Source organism: Nerophis ophidion, linkage group LG01 (genome assembly GCF_033978795.1).
Source record: "Nerophis ophidion isolate RoL-2023_Sa linkage group LG01, RoL_Noph_v1.0, whole genome shotgun sequence".
Taxonomy (NCBI): Eukaryota; Metazoa; Chordata; class Actinopteri; order Syngnathiformes; family Syngnathidae; genus Nerophis; species Nerophis ophidion.
The window spans coordinates 82061894-82088191 of NC_084611.1; the positions used below are offsets into that span (position 1 = coordinate 82061894).

A 26298-nucleotide genomic window follows, 5' to 3' on the forward strand; every position below is an offset into this window, starting at 1 on the left:
TAGTTATGTAATATGTTACAGTTATGTAATAATTGAAATGGTTGATGTCATGATGTGTGTTTTATATTATATGCTGCATTTTAAATGTTCTATATGAGACATAATAACAAAGTGTAATTCAGGCCCAGCTGTGCTAGCCTATTTTAATTTTTAGTCTTGAAGGGGACCAATCGACCTCAGTTCAAAGGTCAAATAGCAGGCGTCTGATTGACTCCCTCCCCCCGTGCCCTAAACCAGCGTCCTTTAGTTCTGTCCGTGGTTGGATTATTGCAAGAGCTCACATGCATTCCTCTCTTCTTGCCATCAGATGAAGCCAGGAGGATTAACTGACACACACACACTCTGACACACAACTCAGAGTCATCCAGACAGAGGGGAAGCAAGGCGGCCATGATGGTGTGCAGGTAAGTGAAAAGAGGAAATTAGGATTATTTACGGCACATGTTGATATGAAATGTGCTGCTCGGATGAAATAAGTCATACAGGTTCTCATGTTTGCGAGTCATGACGCTCGTTTACGCAAAAGGTGTTTGTTTTCAATGTTTGCACACTGTCAACAAACAACGTTGACATTTTTGAAGCTCAGAGTTGGAAGTTCATTTTACACACACACAAAAAAAAATCCCAATTCTTTCTGTTTACAAATAAAATTTATTCATCTTAAATTATACTATCGTATATTACCAATATGTTACAAATAATAACTGTATATTGGAAACAATAACCGTATATTACAAATAATACAAACCCCGTTAGCATATGAGTTGGGAAATTGTGTTAGATGTAAATATAAACGGAATACAATGATTTGCAAATCATTTTCAACCCATATTCAATTGAATGCACAACAAAGACAAGATATCTGATGTTCAAACTCTTAAATTTTTTTTTTTTTTTGCAAATAATAATTAACTTAGAATTTCATGGCTGCAAAACGTGCCAAAGTAGTTGGGAAAGGGCATGTACACCACTGTGTTAAATCACCTTTTCTTTTAACAACACTCAATAAACGTTTGGGAACTGAGGAAACTAATTGTTGAAGCTTTGAAAGTGGAATTCTTTCCCATTCTTGTTTTATGTAGAGCTTCAGTCGTTCAACAGTCCGGGGTCTCTGCTGTCGTATTTTACGCTTCATTATGCGCCACACATTTTCAATGGGAGACATGTCTGGACTGTAAGCGGGCCAGGAAAGTACCTGCACTCTTTTTCTATGAAGCCACGCTGTTGTAACACGTGCTGAATGTGGCTTGGCATTGTCTTGCTGAAATAAGCAGGGGCGTCCATGAAAAAGATGGCGCTTGCATGGCAGCATATGTTGTTCCAAAACCTGGATGTACCTTTCATCATTAATGGTGCCTAAACAGATGTATAAGTTACCCATCCCTTGGGCACTAATGCACCCCCATATCATCACAGATGATGGCTTTTGAACGTTGTGTCGATAACAGTCTGGATGGTTCGCTTCCGCTTTGGTCCGGATGACACGATGTCGAATATTTCCAAAAACAATTTGAAATGTGGACTTGTCAGACCACAGAACACTTTTCCACTTTGTATCAGTCCATCTTAGATGATCTCGGGCCCAGAGAAGCCGGCGGTGTTTCTGGATGTTGTTGATAAATGGCTTTCGCTTTGCATAGTAGAACTCTAACTTGCACTTACAGATGTAGCGACAAACTGTATTTAGTGGCAGTGGTTTTCTGAAGTGTTCCTGAGCCCATGTGGTGATATCCTTTAAAAATTGATGTCGTTTTTTGATACGTAGCCGTCTGAGGGATCGAAGGTCACGGTCATTCAATGTTGGTTTCCGGCCATGCCGCTTACGTGGAGTGATTCCTCCAGATTCTCTGAACCTTTTGATGGTATTATGGACCGTAGATGTTGAAATCCCTAAATTTTTTGCAATTGCACTTTGAGAAACGTTGTTCTTAAACTGTTTGACTATTTGCTCACGCAGTTGTGGACAAAGGAGTGTACCTCACCCCATCTTTTCTTGGGAAAGACTGAGCATTTTTTGGGACGCTGTTTTTATACCCAATCATGGCACCCACCTGTTCCCAATTAGCCTGCACACCTGTGGGATGTTCCAAATAAGTGTTTGATGAGCATTCCTCAACTTTATCAGTATTTATTGCCACCTTTCCCAACTTCTTTGTCACGTGTTGCTGGCATCAAATTCTAAAGTTAATGAGTATTTGCAACAAAAAAAAATGTTTATCAGTTTGAACATCAAATATGTTGTCTTTGTAGCATATTCAACTGAATATGGGTTGAAAATGATATGCAAATCATTGTATTCCGTTTATATTTACATCTGACACAATTTCCCAACTCATATGCAAACAGGGTTTGTAAATGAAAGACGAATACAAGCTAGTAAAACATGGGCATTGAATTATGAATATGGCAATATGTGATGCAACAAAAACATGCTCCTAATATATCGTAATAAAACATCTTGTACAAGTGCTTAGAAAAAGTCCTTTAAAATTAGATACATTTCACACATGGATTCACACTCCAGCTACTAATATTTTGTACTTATGGTTTATTTTTCAATATTTATTTTCTGTTTTTCTACCAATTAAAATAGCAGATGTGCACTTTGTTAGTGCTTTCAGCAGCAGACGCTAACAGTGGCGAGAGTGACAGTGACGTGCCGCCTTGTCTTATCTCGTGTCACCAGAAGTGTCTGCACCGCGTGACCCACGTGCACGGTGACACGCTGACGTGTTCGTGTTCCCCACAAACAGCCAGCTTCACGTGTTTAAAAGCACGTAAATGTTGGACTACAAGTGTCTTTTACAGGCTGGCCGAATGTTGGTTGTTTTTAAAAACGTTTTTCTGGCAGACAGACAGGAAATTGAGGACTGACTCGTAATCTTGCATCTTCCTGCCCCCAGTGGACGCTGTAGATTAGATGAGAGTGGCGCTGTAATTCAGTTGGGCACAGGGGGCGGGGCTTGTGTCATCCTCTGTAGCTGCGCACCCCAAAAAAAAATCATACATCCTTTTGCAAAAACTGACTTCGAACAGTATTATGTGTCCCTAGAGCAGGGGTCGGGAACCTTTTTGGCTGAGAGAGCCATGAAAGCAAAATATTATAAAATGTATTTCCGAGAGAGCCATATAATAATTTTTAACACTGAATACAAATAAATGAGTGCATTTTTAAGTAAGACCAACATTTTAAGAATATAATAAGTATCTTCTTCTTTTTAATAACATTGTTATTCTGAAGCTAATGACTAAAATAGTTCTTACCGCTAATGCGACTTCTTGAACAGGAACGGTAGAAAACGGATGGATGGATTAAAATGCATGAATTGTGAATTACATTTTATATAGCGCTTTTCTCTAGTGACTCAAAGCGCTTTACATAGTGAAACCCAATATCTAAGTTACATTTCAACCAGTGTGGGTGGCACTGGGAGCAGGTGGGTAAAGTGTCTTGCCCAAGGACACAACGGCAGTGACTAGGATGGCGGAAGCGGGAATTGAACCTGCAACTCTCAAGTTGCTGGCACGGCCACTCTACCAACCGAGCTATACCGCCCGAGCTATACCATGAGAATGTTTTATATTTTGAACGTTATTTTTAACACTGTGATTACCAGCGGAATTATTCATTACTTATCGCTGTGTTTTTCAACCACTGCTCCGCGGCACACTAGATTCAGTCTGGTGTGTCGTGGGAGAGATTATGTAATTTCACCTAATTGGGTTGATGATATTTTTTGCTAACCTGTAACTTTAATTCAAAAATGTGCTGTTATTGAGTGTCTGTGCTGTCAAGAGCTCGGCAGAGTAAGCGTGTAATACTCTTCCATATCAGTAGGTGGCAGCAGGTAGCTAATTGCTTTTGCGGATGTCAGGAACATGGTATGTCGTGATCACAATATGCGGGAGGCAGCATGTAGGTAAAAAGGTATCCAACACTCAAACTTAAAATAAACAAAAGGCGAGTGCCGCTAAGAAAAGGCATTGAAGCAAAACAAAACTAAAACTGAACTGGCTGCAAAGTAAACACAAACGGAATGCTGGACGACAGCAAAGACTTACAGTGTGCAGAGCAGACGGCGTCCACAAAGTACATCCGTACATGGCATGCCAATCAACAATGTCCACACAAAGAAGGAGTGCGTCCGCACAACTTAAATAGTCTGGATTGTAAAAACAAAGCAGGTGCGATGAATAGCATTCAAGGAGAACATGAAACTGCTACAGGAAAATACCAACAAAAGAAGAAAAGCCACCAAACTAGGAGCGCAAGTCACACAGGAAAACACAGAAAAAACTCAAAATAAGTTACGGCTTAACAGTACACCTACATAGAGACAAGAGCTATTGCGAGAACAATTTTTTTTTGTCAATATCGGCTACTGAGTTTAATATTTTTTATGTTTTCTGCTGGTGGAGCGCCTCAAAAAAGGTTGAAAAACACTGACTTATCGTGTTAAGCAATGCCAGCTAAGATTTATCTGAGAGCCAGATGCAGTCATCAAAAGAGCCACATCTGGCTCTAGAGCCATAGGTCCCCTACCCCTGCCTTAGAGCCTTTTTAATAAACAACAAACAAAAATAATATATATATCATCTCATTATTTAGTTTGTGTCATGCTCTGTTACTACCAGGTCTTGTCTGGTTAAGTTTATGGGTGTATTTCCTGTGAGTTGGGTTTATTTCCTGGTTAGGGCTCTTATTTTGTTCCCATTTCCTGTTCTGCAAAATATTAGGATAGGATTGGATAGGTCTTTATTGTCATTGCACAAGTACAACAAAACTTTGTTTTCAGCACAAACCTGTTCAAGATTAGACAAACAAACAGTGTACAGCAGGGGTGTCAAACTCAAATACAGAGTGGGCCAAAATTTCAAACGGAACAAAGCCGCGGGCCAAGGTTGAAAGAATGAACCTTTTTAAGAGGGATCCAAACAAGTTTTGCATTGAATATTGAACAAGCAAGGCTTATATGGCTTTATAGTGACATGCAAAGTCGAGTTTCAAATTATCCATCCATCCATTTTCTACCGGTTGTCCCTTCTGGGGTCGCTGGAGCCAACCTCAGCTGCATTCAGGCGGAAGGCATTATACACCCTGGACAATTCGCCACCTCATCACAGGGCCAACACAGATAGACAGACAACATTCACACTCACATTCACACACTATGGCCAATTTAGTGTTGCCAATTAACCTATCAATAATAATTAAAACAATTGAAATAAAAATTGGGGGGCCGGGTTTGGTGGTAGCGGGGGTGTATATTGTGGCATCCAGGAAGAGTTTGTGCTGCAAGGGTTTCTGGGTATTACGTGTGTTACGGTGCAGATGTTCTCCCGAAATGTGTTTGTCATTCTTGTTTGGTGTGGCTTCACAGTGTGGCGTATATATGCAACAGTGTTAGTCGTTTATACGGCCACCCTCAGTGTGACCTGTATGGCTGTTGACCAAGTATGCCATTGCATTCATTCATGTGTGTTAAAGCCGCAGATATTATGTGACTGGGCCGGCACGTTGTTTGTATGGCGGAAAAGCGGATGTGACGGCAGGTTGTAGAGGACGCTAAAGGCAGTGCCTTCAAGGCACGCCCCCAATATTGTTGTCCGGGTGGATAAAGGTAGAAATTCGGAAGAATTGTTGCCCCGGAAGATTTTCGGGAGGGGCAGTGAAATTCGGGAGTCTCTCGGGTAAATCATGAGGGTTGGCAAATGCGTTGTTACAGCAACACCGCCCCTGTATAATACCAGCGGGCCAGCTCTAATTTTGATTTGATATTACCTCAAGGGCCAAATGAAATTACACGGCGGGCCAAATTTGGCCCGTGGGCCAGAGTTTGACAGCCATGGTGTACAGGGTTACAGAACAAGAACGCTGATGGGTCGCCATAAGGCGCCCCGTAAAAGATGGGAAAAAATACAATCTAGACTGGGCTCCTAAGGGGGCCCAGTCTGGACTGGGGAAAAAACCTCCACAGCAAAGCTCATATACATATTACAACATACATCTCGAGATATCTAACAACATTGGGAAGGTAGTTCAAGGTCATGGTGGTAGGACGCAGCTCTCAGGGATTTGTGTCGAGGGCGTTGGGTTGGGGGGATGGGGTGTGTATGTGTGGCGTATATTTTTTTGTGGATGTGTGTGTGTGTGTGAGCTCGTGGTGTGTCTCTGTTCCGCGGCCTTGATGTATTGTGCAGTCGCTAGTCCAAAGTCAACAAAAACAGGTGTGTGTCCGTGAGAGACAAGAAGGGAGTTTGTTGCGTCTTCGCTGCAGTGTACTTCGGGAGAGTCTCGAAGCCAGGGAAACAATCCAAGTTAGAATGATTTGTATGCGAGTGAAAATAAAATTTGCTTTTCACTCTAAATTGTCTATAACTGGTCCTCAAACCTGCGGGGTAGACAGTCCGATGTAATCCACAGTTCTTCCCGCATCCTCCAATCGTTTGTGGCAGCTTTGGGGTACTTTGAAGACTGCCAGCAACTTCCAATTTGTCGACAAACCAGAGCAACGCTTACTCCAATCAGCAGATGTCCTGTTGTCATAATTCCGAATAGGTGGATATCTTCACGTCCTCGACAGAAAAGGATCGCCAGGCACGCGGCCCTCCTTCTTCTCCCAAGAGTCCGTCGTGTGTCCAGCAACAACCGCTTCGTCACGACAGCAGGTTCCCCCAAACCCAAGATCTTGTCAATTTTGTTAAATAGTTAAATAGTTCCAATGTTTAGATTTGGAGAGCAGTGCAAAAAGAGGCAACAAGAAAGTTAAGACAAGACAAAACAAAGAAGCAAGCAGGAGAGATAAGGGAGAGGAAAGGGGAGCGTCCACACTCGATGAGTGCCAGTGTTCTCCAGTGCCTGCATTCGTGCTTCCAAGGATGATTCTCAGGTGATCAGGTGATGCAATGGACTCGACGAGGGCCACAACGACATCCGCGTTACAGAGCCTACATAAGGGCAAGGAAAAACTCACCCCAGTGGGACGTCGGTGACAATGACTATGAGAAACCTTGTATTGTTTAGTTTTTGGGTTTATTTCGGGGTTAGCACTCTCCTGTTCTATACGTGTTGGCTTGCAATGCCTTCATCCCGGCGTTCAATCCCAATTCTCACTACCTGCAGTTGATTAGCTGATCTGCTGTTAATTATTACCTGAGGGCCTCATAAACCAGTCTCACATCTTAGTCAGTGTGGGATCATTGTGGGAGTTACGGACATTACCTTTGTCAAGGATGTTTCGTCGTCACTATCTTTTTGAACGTGATATCATCATCTATGGGACCGAAAGCAATGGATGTCGAGCGGGATACTGTGAAAGTTCAATCCATAGTGGCTCCGACACAGCCGCGAGAGTTCAGTTCAAAGCGGATCCAAGACAGCAGCGAGAGTCCCGTCCACAGGAAACCATCCCAAGCGGAGTCGGATCAGCAGCGTACAGATGTCCCCAACCGATACACAGGCGAGCGGTCCATCCTGGGTCCCGACGAGCGGTCCATCCTTGGTCCCGACTCTGGACAGCCAGTACTTCATCCATGGTCATCGGACCGGACCCCCTCCACAAGGAAGGGGGGGACAGAGGAGGAAAAGAAAAGAAGCGGCAAATCAACTGGTCTAAAAAGGAGGTTTATTTAAAGGCTAGAGTATACAAATGAGTTTTAAGGTGAGACTTAAATGCTTCTACTGAGGTAGCATCTCGAACTGTTACCGGGAGGGCATTCCAGAGTACTGGAGCCCGAACGGAAAACGCTCTATAGCCCGCAGACTTTTTTTGGGCTTTAGGAATCACTAATAAGCCGTAGTCTTTTGAACGCAGATTTCTTGCCGGGACATATGGTACAAGATAGGATGGAGCTAGACCGTGTAGTATTTTATACGTAAGTAGTAAAACCTTAACGTCACATCTTAAGTGCAGAGGAAGCCAGTGCAGGTGAGCCAGTATAGGCGCAATATGATCAAACTCTACAATCGGCAAGATAGGATGGAGCTAGACCAGGCCATTTTGAACCGTTTCACAAATTAAAGTAGACAATGGGAGCTGCAATCATTCTCGTGAATATCTGCTGGTGGTCAACCATAAAACAGTAATAAGGGCGTGCCATGAAGCCGTTGCCTTTGACGCCTTCTACAACATGTACAGACAGCTTGCCAGACCAGAAACATGTTGTATGTGGCTTTCGCAGATACACCTACACGACTGCAAGGCATACTGGGTTACACAGAGTACACTGAAGGTTGTGATATAAACAATTTTAACACTCTTACTAATATGCACCACACTGTGAACCCACACCAAACCAGAATGACAAACACATTTCTGGAGAGCATCCGCACTGTAACACATTATAAACGCAACATCATAATTACCCAGAATGCTATGCATCCGTGACTCTTTCAGGCTATATTATACACCCCCTTCCGTGCGTCGGTTGAGGTGGGCGGGGTTGGGGGCGCGGGGGTCTGGAAGAGTGTGTCTGGATTGGCAAGCTGTCTGTACATGTTGTAGAAGGTGTCAAAGGCAATGGCTTCATGGAACGCCCTTATTACTGTTATATGGGTGATCACCAGCAGATGTCCGCGAGAATTATCGCGGCTCCCATTGTCTTCTTAATTTTTTGTGAAACGCGTCAAACTGTAGACGGCGCTAAAAGTAAAGCCATCACGGCACGCCCTCAATATTGTTATCCGAGTGAAAATCGAACAATGTTGACCCCGGGTGATGTCCGGAAGAGGCTCTGAGAACCGGGATCCCCCGTAACAATCGGGGGGTTCGGCGATTGTCAGAGGTGGGTAGTAACGCGCTACATTTACTCCGTTACATTTACTTGAGTAACTTTTGGGATAAATTGTACTTCTACGAGTAGTTTTTATGCAACATACTTTTACTTTTACTTGAATATATTTATAGCGAAGAAACGCTACTTTTACTCCGTTCCATTTATCTACATTAAGCTCGCTACTCGCTACTTTTTTTAATTGCTCTATTAATGTTTGTTTTGGTTAATGACAGCGCTTCAAAGTAGAATCAACGCATGCCTGCGTTTCACCAATCACATGCAGTCACTGGTGACGTTGGACCAATCAAACAGAGCCAGGTGGTCACATGACCGTGATACGTAAAACCCGACTTAAACATGTTGACGAACTTATTGGGGTGTTACCATTTAGTGGTCAATTGTACGGAATATGTACTGTACTGTGCAATCTACTAATAAAAGTTTCAATCAATCAATCAAAAGTGTAAAGGAAAAAAGACACTTTTTATTTAAACCGTACTTCCCGTCAAAAGCCTAAAGACTGATCGCACAGTTCCTGTCTTCACAATAAAAGTGCCGCTCCATCGCGCCTGCGTCAACAAAATAAGAGACTCCGAAAGCCAGCGCAAACAAGCTAGCAAGCTACGGAGTTTGCCGCCAATGTATTTCTTGTAAAGTGTATAAAAACGAATATGGAAGCTGGACAATTAAGATGCCAAAAACCAATGACTTTCATGTGGGATTAGACAGAAAAGAGGAACTTTTTTTGTCCTCCATTTGAAAACGTGAACGTCTGATTCCAATCAATGCAAGTCATCAGAATCAGGTAATACACCAACTTATATTCTTGTCTTCATGAAAGATAGGAATCTATATGTTAAACATGCATGTATATTCATTAAAACACCTTCAACATGTGAACGAAAACAGCAAAATAAATACATATAAATTATATACTGTATATATAAATGTGTATATATATATATATATATATAATAGGTGTGTGTATGTATGATATGTGTGTGTATAAATTATATGTGTGTGTATGTATATGTATATATGAGGTAGATCACCTCGACTTGGTCATTTACTAAGTAATTGATAAACGTTGAAAAACTTATTGGGGTGTTACCATTTAGTGGTTAATTGTACGGAATATGTACTGTACTGTGCAATCTAATACAAGTTTTAATCAATCAATCAAATCAATGAATCCCTACTGAGCCTATGGTGCTGTCAAGTTATTGTGGCTCAATGTGCCATTTTTTTATTTTATTTTAATGTACTATTATTTAATATATATTATTGTTTTAGCTGCTTAAGAGATATTCCTGGCTCTGAATTTGCTCATTGCTATTTTTATGTTTTTGTGCATTATTTGTTGCCGTAATCAGGTTACTCATCAGTTACTCGGTACTTGAGAAGTTTTTTCACAACATACTTTTTACTTTTACTCAAGTAAATATTTGGGTGACTACTCCTTACTTTTACTTGAGTGATAAATCTCTAAAGTAACAGTACTCTTACTTGAGTACAATTTCTGGCTACTCTACCCACCTCTGGCGATTGTGCAGCTGAGCCACATCAGAGTGGCCGAAGAGCCGCGGGTTGCCGACCCCTGAGCTAGACCGTGTAGTAAAATAAAATAAAGGCTATCCATCACTTTTACACAATTGTGGGGATAGGTTGTGTTTTGCCTAGCATGACGTCACTACTAAACTGTGACTACTGTTAGCACTCTAAGTCGATGCAAGCATTTGACTTTATATGCGAAGGGGAGTTTGGAGTTATGCGACACTTTGGATGTGTACCTTTCCAAACATTTTGCACATGCAGCGTGAGTCAGCATGGTGTCCACAGATCCATAATCCCATCTGTTGGACCCTCATTGGTCATTGTGCACCCCTCCCTTCATGCTGCACATGCTCCTTGCAGACATTTCCTGGAGGAGGAGGAGAGGAAGGGAGGGAGGGAGGGATGAGAGAGTTGAGTGGATGTGACGGGGCGAGCAAATAATGCAAGCGATGTGAGGAGAGGGAGGAGGTTTGGTGATGTCCAACAGAGTGGACCTGGCAGGACCACTTCGTCCGACAAGAATCCTTTTTGCCGATGCTGTGACGCCTGTTGATGCCTCACTGTAAGTCCCATTGAGGACCGCACACACACACACGCACAAGAAGATGCTGCGTTGTTGTTGTTGTTGTTGCTGCTGTGTTTGGGCCGTGACCTCACTTCCTGTGTGTGGCGCTGAGATGAGGACACGATGACTGTGGCGTCCAGCATGCAGGGATGCTTCTCGCCGCAGGCGGATGGGATTATATAAGAGGCGAGCGTGCCACCACTGCACACAGGCTCGTGTTGTGTAGTTGTTGTGTTGTGGTGTAGTTGTTGTTGTGATGCGACGCCAGCGTTTTATGCAAGTCAAGCTCTGCCAACAAACAAACGCGGCGTTTTCCTCCTGAACTCAGCAGGTATGTGACGGACGCATTTACTGTAGGCTCTTGTTGTTCATCCTTCACATATTTGAGTCATAAAAAACTTTATTTTAAGAACAAATGTTCTGATTGAGCACTTTTAGCTAAAAGCCTTTTATGGCTGGTGCATGTGATGTATTGCTTTTTGTTAAATAAAATATTGAAAATATTTGATAGAGTTAACCCTTGAAGTTAGATTATATTAGACAAATGATAAATGCACTGATAGTTTGGGTCTAAATCTTTGGTCACTTTACGATTAGATAAGGTTCTTGGAGTGACAATTCGGATTATAATTGAATCTTGGTTCATACCGATTTTCACAATCTACTAATTGGTGTGATAATATACCAAATAATATAATAATACAGGTCAGAAAAGCTTTTTCTGGTTGCATGGAGACCACCTATAGACATCTTTTTAAAAAATGATTCCTATTGAAGAAAAAAATCTGTGTTCAAAAGTAAAAAAAAAAAATATATATATATATATATATATATATATATATATATACATATATATATATACGTGTGTGTGCGTATATGTACAAACTTTTGTATATATATAGATATGTGTGTGTGTATATGTTTATATATATATGTGTGTATATATGTGTATATATATATACTGTATGTAGGTGTGTGTATATATGTGTGTGTGTGTATACAAAACAATTACATATTTTTCCAATAATTTTTTTTATCTGTTTTTGAATATTTTGATTGGATTTAGAATCGGGATTGTCAGGATTAAACACCAATGACATCTATTAAACAGACAAGGAGCAAGGAATTAAACAGAGACAGAATTCAATTTGGCTCAATGAGGAGAAACATCTGGGCTGTACTCTTTGTACAGTCTTCCACAACGCTCTGACGAAAGGTTGAACGCCACCTCTTTTATTTGGACTTTCCCTGATTACATGGCAACAGCTGTTTCTAAGGGGAGAGGGGGTCATAAACAGCCGTCGCCCTTGGTCACAAAACAGTTCAAAGAAAAGATGCCTGGAGCTTGTGTCAGGTCCTGCTTCCTCTCCGCTTTGTAGATATTGGGGTCAAGACAAGATCTTCCTGTGGATAACAATAGATCAAAGAAACCGACGCCTTCATGTCGCTTACAAGCATACACATTGGAGTTTTAAAAGCCTTTAGCTGGGTAAGATCAAAGGCAGCTTTTTGGTCTGCTCGCTGGGAACTCATGGCAACACAAAGTTTTGTGATAATTTAGATACAATTATTCTGACAGGGATGAATAATAATTGTTATTACAATGTGAATGCATTTGTTTGGGCACACCTAATCTATAGATTTTATTTGGTGTGTCTGGATACAACTGGGTGTGTGTGTATAAATATATGTATATATGAATGTATATATATATTTATATATATATATATATATATATGTATGTATATATATATATATATATGTATATACATACATTTATACATATATGTATATATATATATACACACATATATATACATACACACATACACATTTATATGTATATATATATATATATATATATATATACATATATATATATATATATACATATAAATGTGTATGTGTGTATGTATATATGTGTGTGTATATATATATATGTATATATATATATATATATATATATATATATATATAGACATGCACCTGGGGATAGGTTGATTGGCAACACTAAATGGTCCCTAGTGTGTGAATGTGAGTGTGAATGTTGTCCGTCTATCTGTGTTGGCCCTGCGATGAGGTGGCGACTTGTCCAGGGTGTACCCTGCCTTCCGCCCGATTGTAGCTGAGATAGGCGCCAGCGCCCCCCGCGACCCCGTAAGGGAATAAGCGGTAGAAAATGGATGGATGGATGGATATATATATATATATATATATATATATATATATATATATATATATATATATATATATATATATATATATATATATATATATATGTATATATATATATATATATATATGTATGTATGTATGTATGTATGTGTATATACCCTGCGATGAGGTGGCGACTTGTCCAGGGTGTACCCCGCCTACCACCCGATTGTAGTTGAGATAGGCGCCAGTGCCCCCCGCGACCCCAAAAAGGGAATAAGCGGTAGAAAATTGATGGATGGATGGATATGTATATACCCTGCGATGAGGTGGCAACTTGTCCAGAGTATACCGCGCCTTCCGCCCGATTATAGCTGAGATAGGCACCAGCGCCCCCTGCGACCCCAAAGGGAATAAGCGGTAGGAAATGGATGGATGGATATATATATATATATATATATATATATATATATGTATATATATATATATATATATATATATATATATATATATATATATATATATATGTATGTGTATTTATATATATATATATGTATATATATATATATATATATATATATATATATATATATATATATGTATATATGTATGTGTGGGAAAAATCATCTCTACAGAACTGTTTCATGAGGGGTTCCCTCAATAAAACCCCTCATGAAACAGTTCTGTCGAGATGAAGTAGTCTTGTGATTTTTCCCACACATAAACAGTTCTGTCGAGATGAAGTAGTCTTGTGATTTTTCCCACACATACGCGACTTGTCCAGGGTGTACCCTGCCTTCCGCCCGATTGTAGCTGAGATAGGCGCCAGCGCCCCCCGCGACCCCGAAAGGGAATAAGCGGTAGAAAATGGATGGATGGATGGATACGTATATTTTGCACTCTACCACGGTATCGAGCACTATTCTCTGGATAAGCTAATAAAGACACACATATATATATATATATATATATATATATATATATATATATATATATATATATATACACATATATATGTATATATATACATATATGTATGTAGGTGTGGGAAAAAATCACAAGACTACTTCATCTCTACAGAACTGTTTCATGAGGGGTTCCCTCAATCATCAGGAGATTTTTGTTTATATATATATATATTGAGACTTTGTGTGCGTACGTAATATTGTTAGGACCTGTCACGCCAGATCATTCCTTTTTTTTTGTTTAGTTTTGTGGCCGTTTTTCCTGTGTATTGAGTTTATTTCCTGTCTTATTTTGGCGAGACTTCCTGTTGTCTATGGGTTGGCTTGCAGTGCCTTCACCCATGCTTCCAAGCACAATTATCATCCCCTGCAGTATTAGCATTTATGGGTTTCACCTGCTGCTAATTATCACCCAAGGGCTTTACAAACCAGTGTCAGGTTCTAGTTGGTGTGGGGTCATTGTATATCGGAGTTACGGACACGGTTAGTAGTATTTAAGAGCTTTTGTATCATTAATAATGTTGTGAGCTTGCTTTTAGGCTCATTTTTCTAAACATAACTTCCCCTGTGTTTTTCTGTGCAATTCGCTGCTGCACTCTGTTTGGACTTGTACTTTTTCGTTCTCATCTTTCCTGTGTTTTTTGGTATATATGAGTAGTTTGTCTCCTACCATGTTTACTTTCATGACGACCTCCCTTAAAGTTTAGTAATCAATCCGAAATAGAGAGCTGCTAAAATGCTCCAAACCTAGATAATTGTGGAGAGAGTATTTTGCCTTTTTCCCATCATGCATTGCAGGGGATTTCAATTGGTATAATTTTGAATTATGGGTTGTGCTTGGCCATTTTTATAACATCCACAAAGTTCAGTGTGCAGGGTCGTGTTATGTGTGACCTTATGTGTTGACTTTGTGTATTTTTTTGTGTGCCATGAGTGGTAAAGTTTGTTTGGAGTGGGTCATATATATAAAAGTGCTGCCATTTAAGGTTAATGACAATTTTTGGGCAGCAGCTATTTTTTGTCTGGGTATATTCTCAAAATTCAAATAGTTATTGATGAGATATATTTATAGACCTGGTACTACTTTGCTTTGCCACAAAAAGCTAAGATGTGGATGTTTTGCTCAGCTAGCTTTAGTTGTTTTACCATCCTTCATTGACAAGAACACAAAACTAGATTTTAATGATTTTTTTCCCTATTGAAACTTAAATTTGTGGGCTAAAAAAAGACCTGTTTTTTATTTTTGCAATACCGCGATACTCCTCTGGGGGCAGCGCACACATCCTAGGGTTGTTGGATGAGCATAAATGTTAAAAGCGCTTACCTAAAAACACATTTTTAGCTGACGCCTGGGTCATTTTTTTGCGTAAGTAGTAATGTTTTTTCTGGCAATCTGTTGCAGTACCACTAGCTTCCTCCGTGACCAGATTATGTCTTATTGCTGCAAAATCACCAAAATACCCCAAGGATGATTATGAGATAAAAAGTTGAAATTATATGATCAAGCCGAAATTATGAAATAAAGTTGAAATTATAAAATAGTAATGAGATAAACAGCTTTTTTAAATCTGATGATTATGATTTTTTTTAAATCTCATGATAAAAATCGATAAAAAGTCATAATTCTGATATAAAGCACCACTTTTTGTCTTATAATTATGAATTATCTCATTATAAAAATAGATCAAAAGTCATAGTTATGATATAACGTCTTATCTGAATAAAGTCAAAATTATGACATAAAAAAGTTTCTTTTTAATTGTTTTTAATTATATTTATACCTTTTTATTTCATAAAAACAACTTTCCTCATATAACTATGTATTTCATAATTTCGACTTTCTTCAGATAGTCGTTTTACCTCCATAAAATGACTTTTTGTCGGAAAGAAGTTCAAAAATGATGAAATAAAAAGTCATAAATATGAGATTTGAAAACAACTTTATCTCACATTTAATACCTTTTTAAATTATGAGATAAAAACTCTTTATTGAGATCAAAACAATAAAAAATTTGACTCTTATGTTATAATTTTGACATTTTTATCCCACAATTTTGACTTTTTGTATCTGACAATTTAGACTTTTGATCTCACAAAAATGACTTTCTTATACTTCCGTCCATAATTTTGGAATTTTTACCACATAGATATGACTTTTTATCTCTTATCGCAAAACCATTGGGGCTTTTTTTTTTTTTTTTTTTTTTTGTAATGGTGGAAACAGGTTTGCATACATTTGTTTAGCAGTAAAACAAGATACAGAACAGCAACAAACAGTATCTACTGCCCCCTAGTGTCACGGAGGGTGGGGAAAAAATAAAACAAATTAGAGTCTACTTTTAATGGGAAGACATGTTATGTCGGGTAAATAAAGTATGGTGCTTTTGTAAAAATATATGATTTTGTGGCATTTGAATTATGTTTTTTAGGCATAGCCCTGCAAAAAGAACCACTTTCATATGCATGATGTAACCCAATGACCATGTTTTTCGATGTTCTGGTAAAGTCATGTTGAGCTGCTGCAGAAATGTTGAGTGAGGACTACATCATTGCATGACATTGAGGACGTTCTAGTCCAGCGCTAATTTAAAGCAGCTCTGCCTGCAGCCTTAGTCAATAAAAATCTTTTCGACACTTCCCAGAGAGCACAGGGAAAAGTGCACTTTTAAAAAAAGTGAAGGACTAACAGAGACCGAAGGAAAAGAAGCGTCGCAGAGTTTCCTTTTGAGGCCTCTGTGGCCTCTTTGTGTGCCAACATTCAATGTGCAAAGACAGCAAAGCCACTGACATACTTTCACTGACTGCCAGATAACAAAAGTCACTTGATAAAAGGACGCACTGACTGGTGCATTGTGGGTAGGCGTTTATTTCTGGAGGTTCTCGCCCCTCTCAGCACAGATTGTCCTGCTTTCTCCTCACTCATCTAATATTTATTCGGCCATTAAAGTGCTTCTTAAAAGCAGCATCCTGCTGGCACAGGCTGACACTTGCCAGTCACAACATTAAGTACACACTAAAGATGGATGCTTGACAATGAAGATTCTTATTATTGTGTTATGGTTTTGGCAACATGTTAGAAAATGCTGTCACTTTAGGATGTTATGCACAACAGTAACACATCTATTAAATTCATAGTTAAACCATTAAATGTTACATTTTTTATATATAAAATTACATTTTAAAAGATTGTTACATTTTTTTGAATAAATCTTTTTACAATGATTAATAATTATATAATAGGTATTGTATGAAATAACTTTATATTTATTGCACGGCAGATGTATTTTTTTAATCACCAATGTTGTCATGACCATTTTTAATGTATTAATTTAATGACATGTTTATATCCATTAAATTATGTATTTATTTAAAGACCAATTTGTTTTTCAAACACTTTAACTTTTAACTCAAACTTTTATAATTAATTTTGCTGAATGACTCTTGCATAATAGATTTATTTATGTATTTAATGACATTTTTCTGTCAACTTACAGTATTTATGTATTTTTTATTACCGATTTATTTTTTTAGACCATTTTTCAAAATTAATTTTACTGCATGTTTTCTAGCATATTAGACATATGTATTTATTTAATTCCACGTGAAATAATTGTTTATTGCATATTGAATTTATTTTTAAAGACATTTTTTGTGTTTATTAAATGAGTAATGTAATTTAATAAACAATTCATTTGAGTAACTATTCATTGATCAACATTTTTTAAAATTAATTCCATTATGTATTTATAGCTTTTAACATAATTACATATTTCTTTCATTAACATTAAATGTATGTTGGCTTAATTGTATGTAATTATTTATTTTTTTCAATTTATTTGTTTTTCATTTATTTACTGGTTCTACATATGTATATATTTATTTACTTATGTAAAGTATATCCACTGATTTTTGTCAACTTAATTATGTATTTATTTAATTGCCGTTTTACAGCATTTAATAAAAAAAAAAATTTTTTTAAATGTATTCAATATCATGTTTATTTATTGATATTTAGTTATACATATATATTGATTTATTTTAATTTGATTGAACAATTCATTAAACTGTTAAGTATTACAATAAATAATTTATTTATTGCATATTGAATTCATTTAAACAAATTTGTGTGTGTTTAGTTAATGAGATATTTTCATCTACTTATGTAATTATTTCATGAGCAATTAATTTAAGCAATTATTCATTGATCAACAGTATTAAAAAATATTTAATCATGTATGTACAGTTTTTAACATAATTACATATTTCTCTCATTAAGATGTTTCATTTTTATTTGATTAGGTATGAATTATATGTTAACTTTATTGTATTGAATTATGGACCTTTCTTTTTATCAATTTATTTGTATTTAATGTATTTACTGGTACTACATATGTATGTATGTATTCATTCACCTTTATACAGTATATCCACTGTAAATTACCAGCTTACTGTTATTTCAGATGATGTTTAATTGAATTCACTGACAATTATTTCACATTTTAATTCATTCATTCATTCATGTTGTATATATTAAATATTTTCTTTTGGGCAGGCTGCAGGCTCGCAGGCCGAGGGGCTGCCGTGTCCCGCCTTTAGGATGGCCGCTGACGGCTCCACCATTCCCAGCCCTGTGGTGCGCCAGATCGACAAGCAGTTCCTGATCTGCAGCATATGTCTGGACCGCTACCACAACCCCAAAGTGCTGCCTTGCTTGCACACCTTTTGTGAGACGTGAGTGCACTTCTTTAACTGGGGGGTTTAATAATGATGATAATCGACCATGTTTCTCGAGCCCATCACAATCCACTTTGCTGAGAGAGCAGTTGGCACCGACGTCTCTGCTGACCAAATCGTTTGTTTGTGTGGAACAAAAGAGACGCTGTTGCTCTTCTCTCTCACAATGTGTCTTTTTTTACTGCCTGCCCTAGTACGACTGAAGGTTGCCTACAGCCACAACTGTCAATACCACCATTTTTTGACGAGTACCTGGCGCTGATTTGCTCTATAAGGCCACGCCCACTGTGGTTACCTGACTTGATGTCAGGTTCAAACACTGATGACATCTATAAACAAGACAAGAAGCAAGGGATTAAAGAGAGACAGAATTACATTTGGCTCAATGAGGAGAAATGTGTACACCTGTACCCTTGTACAGTGTTCCACGCTCTGACGAAAGACTGTACCCCTCTTTTATTTGGACTTTCCATGATAGAATAGAATAGAATATATATTTATTGTCATTGTTCATTTTACGACGAAATTGAAGGCAGAACAAATTCAGTGCAAATTCATAACACATAAAAACATAAGAACATAGATAAATAGATAAAAATACATCCATCCATCTTCTTCTGCTTATCCGAGGTCGGGTCGCGAGGGCAACAGCCTAAGCAGGGAAACCCAGACTTCCCTCTCCCCAGCCACTTCGTCTAGCTCTTCCCGGGGGATCCCGAGGCGTTCCCAGGCCAGCCGGGAGACATAGTCTTCCCAACGTGTCCTGGGTCTTAGATAAAAATACATAAAATACATAAAAATACCAAGCATACAGCTCACGTGCACAGTCATTATTGTTACCTTGTGTTCAGCGACGCTATTGCTCTCGGGTAAAAAGTGTTCTTAAATATGTTTGTCCTGTATCTCCTGCCTGAGGGCATCAGTTCAAAAAGTTTGTGTCCAGGCTGAGATGGGTCCTTTATGATGTTTTGGGCCTTTTTGAGGCACCTGGCACTGTACAGTTCATCTAGGGAGGGGAGCGAGCAGCCAGTGATCTTCATGGCAGTTTTTAATGACCCTCTAAAGTGCATTTCTCTCTGCCACCGTGCAGCTTCCATACCATACACACATGCAGTATGTCAGCACACTCTCTATTGAGCAGCGATAGGACACAAGCAGTTTTTGAGACGGATTGTTCTTTTTGAGGAGTCTCAGAAAGTCAAGTCTTTGCTGTGCCTTTTTGATGGTCACTGAGGTGTTCATACATGATTACATGGCAACAGCTGTTTCTGGGGGACCGGGGTCGTAAACAGCCATCGCCTTTGATTACAAAACAGTTCAAAGAAAAGGTCGTAAACAGCCATTTCCCTCGGTCACAGAACAGTTCACAGAAAAGATGCCTTGAGGGGAGTCAGGCCCTGCTTCCTCTCCGCTTTGTAGTTCTCGGGTCAAGACAAAATCTTTCTGTGGATTACAATACATCAAAGAAACAGAACCCTCATGTCGCTCCCCATCCTACACAGTGGAGTTTTACAAGCCTTTTGTTTGGTAGGATCAAAGACAGCTTTTGTCTGCTCGCCGGGAACTCATGGCAGCACAAAGTTTTGTGATAACTTAGGTACAATTATCCTGACACTTGAACCCGTCTCAAAGTGTCCAAATGCTCCAGGTGTCTGCAGAACTACATCCCGGCCCACAGCCTGACCTTGTCGTGCCCCGTGTGCCGCCAGACGTCCATCCTGCCCGAGAAGGGCGTGGCGGCCTTGCAGAACAACTTCTTCATCACCAACTTGATGGACGTCCTGCAGCGCTCGCCGGGCAGCTGCAGCCAGGAGGCCGCCGCCCTCAACGACATCACCACGGTGGCGGCGGGGCAGCTGCTCTCCTGCCCCAACCACGGCGGCAATGTACGTAGAGACCACCGGGAGAACCGGACGAAGAAATATGGCTCTGGAATAACGAGCCGTCCTGTCTTCCGGCGGTTTAGGTGATGGAGTTCTACTGTCCGCCGTGCGAGACGGCCATGTGTCAGGAGTGTACGAGTGGCGAGCACGCAGAACATCCCACTGTGCCTCTTAAAGACGTGGTGGAGCAACACAAGGCCTCCTTGCAGGACCAGCTGGATGCGGTCAAGAGGAGGTACAGAAATGTTTTTGTCATCAGTGGTGTCCTAATGCTGGGAGCCTTGAGAGCAGTCATTCTCAAACTGTGGTACACCAGCTCCATCTAGTGGTACACCAAAGCATCACTTAATTAAATATTCAAACACAGTGTTACTGTTCAAACTGTGTGTAATGTTACAGTGGCCCAAATAATACATATACTTAAGTAAAACATCTGACTTGTTTTTAATGAATACTTAGGCCTACTAATCTATTGTATTTTAATGTTGGTAATTATGGTGGTAATTGTGTTTTCTGGGGTGGTACTAAGTTTGAGAACCACTGCTTTAGAAGATCGACCATATTTAAATCTATAAATCTATCCTTTAGGACGTTTCCTGTTTACCTCACATGTTCACACCCTGATAGAATCTCATAATGCTAGGTGGCTACATGTTAGCATGTCTAACATTTTGTAAAAGAACAGAGATTCTATGGTTTTAAAGACAAATTAAGTTTCGGGTAAACACCGTAAAATGTTTTGATGTGGAAAAAACAAGTATAAACAAAATTTGGGGAAAAAAATTCTATACAAGACATGTAGGAAAACAAAACATCAAAAAATGTGTGTGTGTATACATAATATTTATATTAAAACTAATTTACAACATTCAAATCAAAGTCATTTACATGATTTAAATCCACGACAAAAAAGACCATAAAATATAAAACATTTTAAACAATGTTTCTTACAAAATTATAAAAATATTCCTACAAAATGTATACACATTTACATAATTTAATTATATTATGTAATTATGATTATAGTAAAAATATTTGTATAATATAATATTATTAAAAATATATATTTTTAACATTGAAAACATCAATATCATGAATAAAATAAGATAAAAAAATAGCAAAAATATTTTTTTTAATTTTCAACAAATTTTTAGAACAGAAATTCTAAGGTTTTACAGAAAAATTATGTTCAGTGTATATGGCGTCAAATGTGGAAAAAATAAGTCTAAATGAAATTTAAGAAAATAAAATCCAAACAAGAAATTTGGGAAAAATAAAAAATAAAAAAATGCATAGAAAATTGGAATTTGTTTTAAAAAGTTTAAACATATTTAAGAAATGTGAACATTTAAAATGTACATCTTTCAAATATATTTTTAAAACGACCATAAAACATGGAAAATACACATTTTAATGTATACAAATTAAACTTTTTTAATCAAAACAATACAGTGTGTGTGTGTGTGTGTGTGCGTGCGTGTGTGTGTGTGTGTGTGTGTGAACATATTTCAACAAAATTCAAACAAATTTGTCATTTAAATGTTCTTAAACTCCAACAAAAAATAAAAATGTAAAACATTTGCAACATTTCAATAACAATATCATTAAGGAAATATGACAGCAAAAGTATAAAATAAAAATGCATAGTGTTTTTGTTTTTACAGATTTAAACACATTTACATATCAAATACAAACTTATAACATTTCAAACCAATTTTAAACATTTATATTAATTTTTTAGATTCTTACAAAATGTGTAAATCAGGGGCGCTCACACTTTTTCTGCAGGTGAGCTACTTTTCAATTGACCAAGTCGAGGAGACCTACCTCATTCCTATTTATAATTTATATGTATTTATTTATGAAAGAGACATTTTTTTAACAAGTTAATGGTGTTTAATGACGGCGTGGAGCAGTGGCAGAGTGGCCGTGCGCAACCCGAGGGTCACTGGTTCAAATCCCACCTAGAACCAACCTCGTCACGTCCGTTGTGTCCTGAGCAAGACACTTCACCCTTGCTCCTGATGGGTGCTGGTTGGCGCCTTGCATGGCAGCTCCCTCCATCAGTGTGTGAATGTGTGTGTGAATGGGTAAATGTGGAAGTAGTGTCAAAGTGCTTTGAGTACCTTGAAGGTAGAAAAGCGCTATACAAGTACAACCCATTTATCATTTATTTATCATTTAATGATAATACAAGCATGTTTAACACACATATATTCCTTTCTTTCATGAAGACAAGAATATAAGTTGGTGTATTTGATTCTGATGACTTGCATTGATTGGAATTAGACAGTGGTGCTGATAACGTCCGCATTTTCAAATGGAGGAAAAAAAAAAGTCCTCCTTTCTGTCCAATACCACATGAAAGTGGTTGGATTTGGCATCTCATTTGTCCAACTTGCATACTCGTTTTTAAACACTTTGTTATGAGAGTAGCATATATGTGTGGCCCTTTAATGTCTGGCAGCAGGTGAGTGACGTCAGTGAGTGTGCGGGTGGGCAAGCAAGTGAGAAAGCGGTCGCTGAGGGCGGGGGAGAAATACATTGGCATCAAACTCCGTAGCTTGCTAGCTTGTGCACGCTAGCTTTCTGAGACTCTTATTTTGTTAGCACAGGCAGGATGAAACAGGTCTTTTATGGTGAAGACAAGAACTGTGCAGGCGGTCTTTAGAGTTTTGACAGTAGGTACGGAGTCTCTAGAAATAAAATGTGTTTTTCTGCGTCCGCCCTGTTAGTGATTTTTTTCTTAAATATGAGCTCGCAGCAGCCAGCGTCATCTCACAAGATCCTCGGGTGCCGAGAATGTCAAACAACTGACGAAAGTGAAGTCTTGGTATGATTGATGATTGCACATTTTTATGAATATTTTTTAATGCCTGGCTTGAGATCGACTGACACACCCTCCGAGATCGACCAGTCGATCGCGATCGACGTAATGCCCACCCCTGGTGTAAATGATCAAAAATATAGAATTAATAATTTACAACAATTTAAATTGGTTTAAATGTTGTAAATGAATGTACATTTTTTCATATAGTATTTATTTATCCCTATGACCTACATTAAATGACTTTAGCTTGGTGACAGCATATTGAAACATGTTTCAGGACTGACCAGCGACATACAAATCTAGCATATGATATTGTTTTTCTCCATAAAAAATATGAAAACAAGGCTGCATTTGAGGGAACTCTCTATTCTTCTTCCTCCAAACACGACGAGTTGAGTTTATACCAAAAAGTTCTATTTTGGTTTCATCTGACCACATGACATTCTCCCAATCCTCTGCTGTATCATCCATGTATCCATTTTGGTATAAACTCAACTCGTCATGTTTGGAGGAAGAAGAATACTGAGTTGCATCCCAAGAACACCATACCTACTGTGAAGCATGGAGGTGGAAACATCATGCTTTGGGGCTGTTTTTCTGCTAAGGGGACAGGACGATTGATCCGTGTTAAGGAAAGAATGAATGGGGCCATGTATCGTGAGATTTTGAGCCAAAACCTCCTTCCATCAGTGAGAGCTTTGAATGGTTGACCAAATACTTATTTTCCACCATAATTTACAGATAAATTCTTTAAAATACAATGTGAATTCCTGGATTTTCTTTTCACATTCTGTCTCTCACAGTTGAAGTGTACCTATGATGAAAATTACAGACCTCTGTCATCATTTTAAGTGGGAGAACTTGCACAATCGGTGGCTGACTAAATACTTTTTTGCCCCACTGTACCTCCTAAAAGGATGACGATTTGAGCGACTTTTCACCTCTGCATCCACGTCACTTTCTCCAACTTTCCTCAAGGCTTCCTGAGATTGACGCCGCCCTGCTGACTTTGTCGGAGATCCTGCAGCGGCTGACGGGTCAGAAGAGCTCCATCGAGGAGGACATCCACGCCGCCTTCGACGAGCTGCAGAAGACGCTCAACGTGCGCAAGAGCGTCGTTCTCATGGAGCTGGAAGTCAACTTCGGCCTCAAGCAGAAGGTAAAGACCACGAAAACAATCAAAAATGGGAGTGTCCTGGTCTCACGTTGCATTGAAAAGAAAAAGAGGAAGGGCCTAAATTAGCCCTCCGCCTCCTCTTTTCCCCAGACATCCAATCATTTGGTCGAGTTGTTGGCCCCTCAGGGGGGACTCTCCATCACATGCTACTGATGAGCGACAGTCAGAGGCCTGCAGCCTGGAAGGAGGGTGGAGTCAGATTATATTCCATCTGCTTGTAGATAGATGGGGCCAGTGTGCAGTCTCACTCTCTCAGGGTGTGTCACGTTCAGCTAGGGAGTCCTTCTTGCATGCATGGACCAGGACTTAGGACTTGTGAGGGGATGTAGGAGGTGTTTGGGTGTGAGATAAGTGCATGGCTCGATGGCGTCGGCCGGAGAAACAGAAGAAGAATGTGACAGGCAGATTCTGGTGAGTTTGCCGTGAACTGGGCCGGGTTATGTCACAGCAGTTCTGTAAATTCCATAATCTTTAGATCAGTCAGCATGTGTTTTTTGAACTTTGAGTCAGGGTTCTTTCATGTTCTCGTGACAGAAGACTGTTAAGGACTTTGGCAAAGGAATGCAGTGAAAAGTGTTATCCAAAAGATCTGTCTTGAGAGTTTAAAGGCCTACTGAAATGAGATTTTCTTATTTAAACGGGAATAGCAGGTCCATTCTATGTGTCATACTTAATCATTTCGAGATATTGACATATTTTTGCTAAAAGGATTTAGTAGAGAACATCGACAATAAAGTTCGCAACTTTTAGTCGATAATAAAAAAGCCTTGCCTTTACCGGAAGTAGCAGACGACGTGCGCGTGATGTCACTGGTTGTAGAGCTCCTCACATTGTTTACAATCTTGGCCTCCAGCACCCAGAGGGATTCGGACCGAGAAAGCGACAATTTCCCCATTAATTTGAGCAAGGATGAAAGATTTGTGGATGAGGAAATTTAGAGTAAAGGACTAGAAAAAAATAATAAATAAAAGAAAAAGTAAAAAAAAAAAAAAAAAGGCGTTGCAGTGGTCACCCGTGTGAGGGCTCCTCACAGCCTCACATTGTTTATAATGGGAGCCTCCAACAAAAAGAGCGATTCGGACTGAGAAAACGACAATTTCCCCATTAATTTCAGCGAGGATGAAAGATTTGTGAATGAGGAAATTTAGAGTAAAGGACTAGAAAAAAATAATAAATAAAATAAAAAGTTTTTTAAAAAAAGGCGTTGCAGTGGTCACCCGTGTGAGGGCTCCTCACAGCCTCACATTGTTTATAATGGGAGCCTCCAACAAAAAGAGCGATTTGGACTGAGAAAACGACAAATTCCCCATTAATTTGAGCGAGGATGAAAGATTCGTGGCTGAGGATATTGATAGCGAAGGACTAGAAAAAAATAAAAAATAAAAATAAAGTAAAAAAAAAAAAAAAAAAGGCGATTGCATTGTGAGCGATTCAGATGTTTTTAGACACATTTACTAGGATAATTCTGGAAGATCCCTTATCTTCTTATTATTTGATAGTGTTTTAGCGAGATTTTAAAGATTGTAAAGACATACCACGTGGTCGGATGGCTGCGGTAAACACGTAGTGTCTCAGAGAGAAGCCAAGCTTTTTCGACATGACATGACAGCTGCTGCAGGATGACGAATGTCTCCGGTAAGATATATATATCACAATTTCCC

The 26298-nt window shown here is 38.9% G+C and overlaps 1 protein-coding gene across 2 annotated transcripts in view; it reads left to right on the forward strand.

Annotated features, from left to right (window-relative positions):
* The first annotated feature begins 258 nt into the window (after positions 1-258).
* The window catches only part of trim2a (tripartite motif containing 2a), a 49393-nt gene continuing 23353 nt past the window's right edge, over positions 259-26298 (forward strand). The window contains exons 1-5 of one of the 2 annotated variants that reach the window (XM_061913292.1): positions 259-404; positions 18566-18744; positions 20396-20633; positions 20714-20865; positions 24439-24619. In XM_061913292.1, coding sequence (XP_061769276.1) covers positions 18611-18744; positions 20396-20633; positions 20714-20865; positions 24439-24619 — 705 coding nt within the window. In that variant the 5' untranslated portion in view covers positions 259-404; positions 18566-18610. Of the gene's footprint in view, positions 405-10750; positions 10892-18565; positions 18745-20395; positions 20634-20713; positions 20866-24438; positions 24620-26298 lie in introns of those variants that run through there. The other variant, XM_061913301.1, reaches the window with a different exon arrangement.